At 48.6% G+C, this 10,663-nt stretch overlaps 1 protein-coding gene across 2 annotated transcripts; it reads left to right on the forward strand.

Moving 5' to 3' along the window:
- The first annotated feature begins 36 nt into the window (after nucleotides 1–36).
- On the forward strand, nucleotides 37–9,498 carry ANAPC13 (anaphase promoting complex subunit 13). Of its 2 annotated transcripts, XM_004602961.2 has the most exons (4): nucleotides 37–178; nucleotides 3,311–3,432; nucleotides 8,280–8,452; nucleotides 8,710–9,498. In XM_004602961.2, the coding sequence occupies exons 2-3, from the start codon at nucleotides 3,334–3,336 to the stop codon at nucleotides 8,403–8,405; spliced, it is 225 nt and encodes a 74-aa protein (XP_004603018.1). In that variant the 5' UTR covers nucleotides 37–178; nucleotides 3,311–3,333; the 3' UTR covers nucleotides 8,406–8,452; nucleotides 8,710–9,498. The 2 variants fall into 2 exon arrangements, with proteins under 2 accessions (XP_004603018.1, XP_054984210.1); XM_055128235.1 differs by lacking the exon at nucleotides 8,710–9,498 and having other exon boundaries at nucleotides 8,280–8,650.
- The last annotated feature ends 1,165 nt before the right edge of the window (nucleotides 9,499–10,663 follow it).

Raw genomic sequence — 10,663 nt, forward strand, 5'->3', positions numbered from 1 at the left:
ACAGCGCGGAGGGTGGGGTCACGTGGTGCGAGGCGTGGTCATGGCGGAGGGTGGGTAACATGCCGAGGAGGGCGTGGTGACGCAGTGAGGGGCGTGGCCACAATAGCGCAAGTGCGCGGTCACGTGGTGTGGAGGGCGTGGCCTTGAGGAAGCGGATCCTGCGCTGGGCTGGGTGCTGGTAAGGGTTTCCCGCGCTCCTCTCTCGGTCCTTAGGGAGCGGGAAGGAGCCTGTCGTTGAGCTCGGACTTCGCATTCTCAGGGCCGAGGTCCAGGTCCTCACTGAGCCCTGGACCTCACCGTTGCATGCACGCTTGGTCGCGCCGGAAGTCGGGGCGGCGGCGGGGCGCCCGACACCTATGCGGACGGTGGTGGCCCGCGAGGGTCTTTTCAAGCGAGGGAAAAGGCCTCCCTGCTTGGATCCTGCAGGTTTGGAGAGCCCGAAGCACAGCGGGAGAAACGCTGCCCCTCCGCGCGAGAAATCGGGCCCCACGGAAGGGCGAAGGGCGTGTCGCAGGGTCATCTGCTGATGACGCCCCAGCTAGGTGTTTGGAGAGAATAGGGCATTTTATGAAGAGCTTTCCAGGCTCTGGAGCTGGCACAATAATTTTTTTTTTTTTTTTTTTTTTGCTTTTTGGGTCACACCCGGCGATGCACAGGGGTTACTCCTGGCTCTGCACTCAGGAATTACTCCTGGCGGTGCTAGAGGACCATATGGGATTCTGGGAATCGAACCCAGGTCAGCCGCATGCAAGGCAAACTCCCTACCCGCTGTGCTGTCACTCCAGCCCCAGCTGGCACAATGATTTAAAAAAGAAAAATAAAGTTTGTTGGAACATCATCTGTCTTTGGTATTTCATGCGTCCCCAGTGAGTGGTGGTATGGGGGCTGGGGCGATAGTACAGCGGGTAGGGCATTTGCCTTGCACGCGGCCGACCCGGGTTCTAATCCCAGCATCCCATATGGTCCCCTGAGCACTGCCAGGGGTGATTCCTGAATGCATGAACCAGCAGTGACCCCCTGTGCATCATCGGGTGTTACCCAAAAAAGCAAAAAAAAGAAGAGTGGTGGTATGTTGACACCTGGCCCTGGAGTTGGATGCTGGATCCTCAGTCTGAGGTCCACTGGGACTGAAAGACAGCAGGAATTAGTGATGGGGAAAGAGATGTTTAAATACAAAGGCTAGGAAATGTGACAGGAAAGGAGCTGGTGAGGAGACACAGACCAGATTGGGCAGAGGTGTGCTGAGTAGTATTTTTTTTTAATTTTTTATTGATTATCCATGAGATAGACCATTACAAAGCTGTTCATGATTGGGTTTCAGCCATACAATGATTCAACACCCATCTCCACCAGTATACGTTTCCCACCACCAACATCCCCTGTTTCCCTCCCAGCATCCCCTAACATAAAGAAGTGTCTGTCTACGGCAGATACTTCTTTCTCTCTCCTTTTGTGCATTATATTTTGCAGTACAGGTACTAAGAGGTCATCGTGTTTGTTCAGGGCATTCAGTATTTTTATCAAGATGGTAAATCTGGAGTAGCTTTTTAACTGGGTGGCAGCTTTGGGGGGGTGGACCTAACTGCCCAGGCTTCCAGAAATAAAGGGAGTTGGGGAGAGGTAACCATCTTGATCTCGAGATTTCAGTCACAAAACCCGCATACGCAAATTTTCAGCAGATTGTATCTTGGAGAGGTCTGTCCAGAGATGATGGAGCCTGGCAGGGGGCGTGGCAGTGATTTTGGATTGCGGAAGCAAGCAGCTGCCTGAGGCTCTGCTTGGCCAGGCACCAGGCTGACCTGCCCCTCTCCGATTTACCCTGGTCTGTTCAGCAATGCGCAGGTCTAAGATTTACTGCACCTTTTGGTATCTTTCAAGATTTATTTATGGGCCTCTGAAGAAGGCAAGGCCGGTGAAGGAGCATGGTGGCGTTGGAGTTGGCTCATGGGGGCCACTACTGGTGTTCCCAGGAGTATAGGGAAGTGGGGGGAGGTAGCCCATCCCGACTCTGAGAAAGCCTGGAGATTTCAGTCACTAAACCCGCATACCAGAATTTTCAACAGATTGTATCTTGGTGAGGTCCGTCCTGAGACGGTAGAGTCAGGCCAGGGGTATGGTGGCGTTTTTGGATTGTGGAAACAAGCGGCTTCTGGAGTGTCTGTGCGGGTACCAGGCTCACCCGCTCCCCTCTGATTTACCCTGGTCTGTTCAGCCTTGCACAGGTCCAAAGTTAACTGCAGGTTTTGATCTCTATCAAGATTTATTTATGGATCTCTGAAGCAAGGCTGATAAATGAGCTTACATGGCTGAGCCAGAGGTGGTTTGTGGGCACGGCTCCCATATACCTAACTTTTAGCCATTTAATTTCTCAGACCCTTAGTTCTGAGTTGTTGAGGTCCAGCCAGAAGCACAGCAGCAATTTGGGGGGACCAGGAAGCCTGAAGACACCATTAGGCTGCTGATGCACTCACCCTGAGGGTACGGGTCGACCTGGCAGCACCCCCGTGCTGAGTAGTATTGATACAACTATGAACCAGGTGACATAACAGGAAGTATTGGCCTAGAGGACTGTGGTCTGGGATATAGCAAGATGTTCCCAGGAAGAGCCACCCTTTAAGCTTAATATATCTCTTACTGTGTTCACACAAAATGAATAGAAATATTAGTAAGAAGTAAATGTAATATGATTGTTTAAATGGATTACTAGCTAAGGAAAGGAGAAAGCAATATGCTCTTAGCAGGAATCCCGCCCTTGAGCCGATCTCCTAGTAATCTAGAGATTACTGAACCCCGAGGTGAGATCTTGTCCTTGAGTTAGTTTCCTAGAAGAACTTCCCCTGAAGGAGGGGCTTTATATCTGCTTTACTGTTATGCTAATGTTCAACCCCACCTATCTGTACTCCCACCCTGCACAATTTCTACATAACTAATGCTGTGATAGAATGAAAAACGGCCATTGATTACCAGCCAGCCTGTGGCCCCATTCCTTTGTTCCCATTCCTTCATTCATCTGTCATCGTTGGCTGGCCAAGGGACGGAATGCACCCACACTTTGAACTCACATAGGACTCTTGTCACTGTGACGCTGCCGAGCCATAGTCTATCAGCTTTGCTAGGTACAGTGTCCACAGCTTGGGGGCAGTGGGCGGGAACTGTGATCTTCAAGTTGTCACGTGGCCTGCAGAGGCACATGCATTAACTTAGCAAGAGTGATGTTACAACAGAAGGCCTGAACACCTGGAAGTCCCAGTACGAGATAATACTATTTCCTCCATCTTCAGGTCTAAAATATCACCTGTTTGGCTTACAGATTGACACCAAAGTGGCCGGAGAATGGACAGTGAGGTACAGAGAGATGGAAGGATCTTGGATTTGATTGACGATGCGTGGCGAGAAGACAAGCTGCCTTATGAGGATGTTGCAATACCACTGGTACGTTACGATTTATGCCCAGCACATCGCCTGGCGAACCTTAGTACACATGTAGGGCGTGAGTGGCACATCAGCGACAGAACAGAGAATCAAGGCTTTGCGAAACTTAACTTGAAACTTCTGAAGAACATCTAGATGGATGTTATGTTTGAAGAGAACCGTGGTTCGGCAGGTTGGCATAATTGGCTCAGTTAGGAGCATGCCAGATCCAGAACCCAAGACTTTTTTGAGCCACATTATGCTGAGTTCACCATTCCAGAGCCAGAAAATGAGGTGTAAGAGTTTATGCACCAGTTGGGAAGAGATTAAAAGCAGTAGCTTATCTCCTTTTCTTATCTTGGCCTTGTTGCTGATATTGTTAGGAACTTCTTGGAACTAGGTCCCTGGAAAACATTTGGAAGACACCTGGCTTTTCTTTAGACCAGTTTGCTCCCAGAATACTCTTGAGTATCCTGGAATAGTTTCTCTGGGACAATGCCCTGCAAGAAGTTTCTTAGACCTACTATAATAAGTGATCAAAAGGTTTTCTTTTATAAATGTATGTCCAAAAACCAATTTCTGGGTTCAGAGCTATAGCACAGCAAGTGGGATTATTGCCTTGCGTACAGCCAACCCAAGTTCAAACCCCAGCATCCCGTATGAACCTCAGCACTGCCAGGAGTAATACCTGAGTGCAGAGCCAGGAGTGACCCCTAGCATGCTGGGTGTGACCCAAAAAACTAAAATTAATTGATAGTTTAAAAAAAATCACCTTAAGTTATAGAAGCAGAACAAAGAACAAGAAGAACAGGGTCCAGGGACTGTTATCCTTTTTTTATTTTTTTCTTTTTGGGTCACACCCAGCTCATGCACTCAGGAACTACTCCTTGCAGTGCTCAGGGGACCATATGGGATGCTGGGAATCGAACCCGGGTTGGCCGTGTGCAAGGCAGACGCCCTACCCGCTGTGCTATCGCTCCAGCCCCAGAACTGTTTTCCTTAGAGCATGCCAGACTTCTAAGAAAAACTTATTTAATGAAAGACAGTTAAGGTAGGTTGCTGCTGTTTACAGAAAATCTATACTGTAGTTTGCCTAAATTTCCATTTAAGAATAAGATAAATGGGCCATGGAGATAGTTCAAGGCTGGAGCCCCAGGTACAATCTCTGGCACCACTTAAGTTCACTGAGCATCCCCAGGAGTGAACCAAAAAACTTCATAAGGTAATATGTTCAGCAGTCATAAAACTATGCATACCAAATGATGAGTCACAGTTTCATTGAAATTAAGAATAGCTAAAAGAGAAAGCCCAAGAATGATAACTAAGGGCCAGAGCAGCCACTTGCCTTGCACACAGCTGGTCTGGGTTTAATATCCACAGCACCTCGTCTGCTCCCCCGAGCCCCTGCAGGGCTGATCCCTGAGCACAGAGTCAGGAGTAAGCTCAGAGCATTGCTGGGTGTGGCCCTTCCCCACAACCCAAATAAATTGCAGTTTCAGTCCTTGTAGTTTCTGATGCGGAGAACAGTCTGCGTTGGCAGGACAGAGAGGATTCACAGGCCGATTCAGTGCTCTGAGCAAGGGCAAGAAGATGGAGGGGGCGGTTGGCAAACCCCATATATTTATGGTAGGACTTGGGCACTGCAGCATGGTAAGGTGGGAGGGAAAGGAAACTGTAAAAACATAAAAGAGAAGAGGAGGTCCAGCCGGGCTCTATCTCTCCCGCTGCCCAAATTCGGTAGTCTCCAGCCGCTTCCCCCACCCCGTGGGAGGTTGATGGCGATGATGAGGCAGGCGAAGGAAGGAACGGAGCCAAGCTGGTTGGTCTCAATCGCAGTTTATTCCAATCTCCTCTCTCTACACTCCCGTCTCTCTCGCTGCTTCCTCCCCATTCTCGATCTCTCTCTGGATCTTCTAATATTCCCCTTTCTGTCCCGCTCGCTCTCACTTCTTTCACCTTGTGCTCTGCTTATGTGTGTGCCACTGTACTCTCTTCGTCTGTCTCTCTGCGTCTGTCTCCTTCTTCTGCCTCCTTCTTCTGTCTCTTCTAGCTCTGTCCCCCTTGTCTTCTTTCTCTCCCCCTGTCTTCTTCATCTGTCTCCGTCTTCTGACTCTTTGTTCCTCTGTCTCCCTTGTCTTCTTTCTCCCCCGTCTCTTCTATCTCCCCTCAGTGCCCCACAGTCTTAGTTTATATAGCAATATAGCAAATTACATAGGGTGGTGACACAAAGGTGGGTTTAACATCAACAAAGAAGGGTAAGACCATTTCTCGAGGAGATTAACAAAATCTCATCTAAGGAGATCCACTCAAGGGTGTGATTCCAAACAAGGGTGTGTCAGAGTGTGAGCTAGTAATCTACTTAAATAGTTATAGTAAATCTACTTCTAATATTTCTAGCAATGTCATTCTGTATGAGCACAGTAAGAGATATAAAGTTTGATTTTTCCTGAGGACATCTCCAGACCACTGTCCTCAGGCCAGATTAATCTTCCTAACCCCAGCAGGGTCCTAATCTCGTCGTTACTTTGGATCATGACAGCATTGTCCATGATCATGCCCTCAACTTATAGTTGAGTATTGTGGCACTTTGGCCTGGCCCATTTTGATGCCAGGGTAGCACATAACTCACCACTTGCCTGGATCCGTCCTGTCCCTCGTCGGGACCCTGTTTTGGGGGCTGTTAGGAACTAAGGGCGACTGAGTTAAGAAAGCAGATGCTCAGGAGTAAATATTATTGGAGTCAATCAACTCCCAAGTTACAAGCACAATATTGTCTTCCTGTGTCCATACAGAAAGGACATTGCTTTAAGGTAAACTATGTTCCCTAAGGCAAGGCTAAAAGGACAAACCCCATGTTATCCTACAGAAACTTTCCGTGCTGGCTCCAGGTTGCAGCCCGGCCCGGCCACTGATTCATAGTCTCCGGCCACAGATCGTGTGGCAGGTTTGGGGGATGCTGCATGACACCATCCCCAAACTGGGTGGCGTCAAGACTCCCTCGTGTCTTTGGAGCTCAGCTGATCCAGCCTTGGGTCTCCTCAGCCTGGATAGGGGCTGCTGGACTTGCTTGCGCGTTGCCCCCATTCTGCAGATCCGCTCGAAGCTGGCTAATTGGGACACTTTCCTATGAATTGCAGTGGGCAGGCGGAGCTAGGGTGAGGGGATAACCAGGTGACAGTCCCGTTATCCAGCAGACAAGCCCATGCATCTTTGCACAGACATCTCGGGCTGCAGGATAGCAGAGATGAAATGTCCAGCTCAGCTTGCTGTTGTCCGGAGCAAGTCTCATGGCCTGTTGGAATCTAACTGCAAAGAACCTGGCCTTTTTTGCAGCAGCCGTAATGATTGTGTCGATCATACTTTGTATTCTGGGCAAGTATGTGCTGGCAGAAATGACAAAACCAAAGTTATATGATAGAAACCATACCACAAGTGGGATGAAATCAAGCCGAATGAAATCAAGCCTCTGATTTAAGTAAATTACTAATATCAACTATGAGTCATTATTGGGAACCGAACTCTCTCTTTAAAGATATAATCTCTTTATAATAAGTGATATACTTGCAATGTGTATGTTTGAACCTCATTTTATATTTTAGGATAGGGCAAGATATATCTGTGGGTATTGTGAGTGAGTTATAGTATTGGCCATGGTTCTATTCACGTAGCCACATGTACTGTGCATGTCCCACAGATTAGAATCTGGTAGAAGATTCTAAGTCTGGATAGTGTTCACCCTTTGAAAAAGTACTGATTTAAATAACTTAAAAGAATATATTGGTATTGATAAACTCAGGTACAAAGCAGAGTCCTGGTAAGTCTTAAAACATGAAAAAGGCTCTCAAAAGTTTTCAGCAGGGGTCAGAGAGATAGTACAGTGGGTAGGGCACTTGCCTTGCATGCAGCCAACCTGGATTTGGTCCCTGGCATCCCATATGGTTGCCTGAGTACCATTCGGAGTAATTCCTGAGTACAGAGCCATGAATAACCCCTGAGCATCACTGGGTGTGGCCCTAAAAACCAAAGAAAAAAAAATTTACGCTGGGCAGAAAAAATGTAACACTGAGGATTTGTTAACCTTACTGTGATAATCATTTTGCACCCTACCCGTGTAGCAAATTATCATGTTACACACTTTAAACCTAACACATAACACATTGTTTTGTTAGGATGTGAATTTAGTCTGAGTCAGCTGGGAAAAAGGCCCAGAGCTGTTCCAGATTGCCCAGGTAATTGCCCTCGGGCTTCCCATTATCAATCCTGTCCTCTGTGGCCCTGCTCTGCCCCAAGGGGACAGACGCTTCCATCAAGTCACATTTTCAGGTTTCTTCACTGAGCCTCCCTCCAGTCTAATGTAGATGTAGATACACAGGTAGTTCCATAATGTTTCTTGTGTTTAAGAAACAGGCTACAGAACACGGTATTCTGTTTGAGCGGACTCCAAATGTAGAGCACTGGCTCTTTGAGTTCCTAGCCACTGTATGGACTAAGTCGGATCCCGCGTCACCGACAGAGAGTGAGAATCCTGGGACACGAGGGCTGCTTAGTGCTCCCGCTTGCCAGAGAGGAAGCAAAGACTAGGGGTTTGAGTGCTGTACCCAAGTTAACTCCGCAGCGGCCGAGTCCTGGGCGTGGCTTCCCAGGAATTCCAGAAGCTTCTCTCCTGGCCCTCTGCCGCCCAGCCTCCTGTGCTTGTGTTAGAGTCCTCGTGCCTTCCCCTGCTGGATCAGACTCGGACACCTGAGGAGCATTCCTGTCCTCTTTTCCCGGCCAAACCCCTCTCCATCCTGAAGCTTGGCTTCCGGGCTGTCAGGGGCTGTCGCGGCCAAGCACACTGTCCTACTGAATGTCCACTTGACCTTTTTCAGAATGAGCTTCCGGAACCTGAACAGGACAACGGGGGCACCACGGAATCGGTCAAAGAACAAGAAATGAAGTGGACAGACCTCGCCTTGCAGTACCTCCACGAGAATGTTCCCCCCCTGGGCAACTAACAGCTGGGCTTCCTCCCCTCCACTGGCCATCTTTCAGAAATATATGGGTACAAAAAATATTTCCGTTTTGTCTCCTAATTCAGACCTCCTGGTGCTAGAGCAGCACTCAGGAAGGTACACCGCGCAGGAGAGACTGGTTGAGATTTCCTAGGAATGCAGAGTAGTTTGCTCTTTGAACCTCAAGTCCTTCATTCACTAGCCTGTGTTTGAACAGCAATTGATTAAATATTTGCCTTTAACTCTGATTTTGTCTTATTGTCGGCATTTAACACGTCAGACTACTTATCTGTATCCTCTGACACAGGTGCCTGAAGATGTGAGAGGGAAAAAGTTGACAGGAGCAGAATCACTCCCCCTGTGTGCCACAGCAGTGGATGTGTGTGCAGCCTGTGGACAGATTTCACATTCCACGAACCTCTCCACTGACCGCCGGGATTCCTCACATTCCCCGTGGCGTGTTAGGACTTCACTGTGTTTACATATGAAAAGTATGACCGCGACCTCTGTTCTTCCTACAGAGGTGACTTGGAAAAGATCTTGAGCTAGATGCACCATTAGCTTTATCCAGTAATAGGATTTCCTACTTCCTCAAGGTCCTTAACATGTTACTGAGATACCGTGGAGTCCACAGCTCTGCGCTTGTATAGGAATTTATGCCAGGTGAAAACCTAGACATTTATCTCCCGGATTGTTTGCCTCTACCAGGTGCTTTCATCCTCTGCCCAGATTATAACTTTGTGGCAGGACACATTGGCTTATGTGTTTGATTCCCTTGTTGAAAAGCAGAAAATACAATACCAGGTGATTGAAATTTCTCTTCTCATCCTTTTCAACTGGGTCTTTTTATTTAGTCTTTAGGAGAAAAAAAAGTACAGCAAAAAAATTAAAGGAATTTTCCGAGCTCTTCTAAAGCAGAGAGGTCGTGCCTCCAGGACTTTCGGCCCTCCCCCGTGATGCCTTCTGCGACTGCCCTGTTCTAAAATGGGAAGAAATTCCAACTGACATGAAGAACTTTGGAATGTTAATTTTGTCTCTATAGTTGAGATCAAGAACTGAGAGAATAAATTTTATTGGGAACCTAGTGGTCATGAAACATTTTAAAAAATTCATTCCATTACCAAATTAATATATATATAACTCATAACTTTACCACCGTGAGTCACAGTGTTGTCACTGGGTTAGAAATTCCAAAGGTGTATTTTCGTATGTGGTTGCTCCTGAGTGGGCCGCTCAGTGTCAGTACTCCTATCTCCCCAGCAGGGGGCACCAGGCACCTTTGAGAAAGTTGGAGCCACCGGTAGCTCTTTGAGTTAATTCTGAAAACTCAAGGTCGTGGATAAATAAATACAGTGTTTTGCTTGAAAGTGATTCTCCTAACTGAATCGCTCAGTGTTCTGGGCGAATCCCTTCAAACCTGGCCAGCCACACGTGGACTGGGTGGCTCGCCTAGTGAGTTCTTAGCCTACGCATTGCGGGGGTCTGCAGGTGGGAACGGGAGGTGAGAACAGCTCAGATCTCAGGGCTCTCAGGAAAAGGTAGTCAGAAAGTGGCATCTTGCCCTCCTGTGATCCCAACACCGCACCCTGAAGCAGTAGGGGCACTTCTGTATGAGATGGATCATTCGGGGATCGTCTTGGGAACGGGCCATGGGACTCCAAAGTTTCACTTGTGCTGACCCAGCTTTAGTTGCAGGTGAAGATACTTCCTAGTCCCTTGCCATTAGCAGCTCTGATAGGAAGTATCAGGGCTACGGGCTGATGGGGGGGCGGGGGGCGGGGGGGGGGGCGGGCAGGAGCGTCTGGGAGGGGGGAGTTTCCTGGCTAGTGGCTTTGCTGCCTTGGGGTGGTCCCAGCGGGTGGCCCTGGCCCAGCAGGACCTGTTTCTGGGTGTTCGGCCCATACAGTCACGGGGCTCTGCACTGTGGGGTCTTGTTGTTTAGCTTCTGACACTTCTTCTTTCTGGCCTGGGCCCTGAAGACTATGCAGCTGGTCCTTGAATCTGTGGCGCCATCTCCAGCCACCTGGGTAGCTAGTGATTAACTCAACCCACAGGTGACTCACCTTGGGGGTAAGAATTCATGACACCAGGCCTGCAGGTGACAGAAAAACGGACAGACCCAACGGAGGTGGCCAGAGAGAAGCTGGGGCCGACTCCGCTCCTGCACGGCCTCCTAAAGGTGACCAGCTTCCAGGGTCGTCATAGTTGTTTTCTGAGCTAAGCCAAGTCTCCAGCCTCTGAGTGACCGTGGCTATGTCACT

This window comes from Sorex araneus, chromosome 2 (genome assembly GCF_027595985.1).
Source record: "Sorex araneus isolate mSorAra2 chromosome 2, mSorAra2.pri, whole genome shotgun sequence".
Classification (NCBI taxonomy): Eukaryota; Metazoa; Chordata; class Mammalia; order Eulipotyphla; family Soricidae; genus Sorex; species Sorex araneus.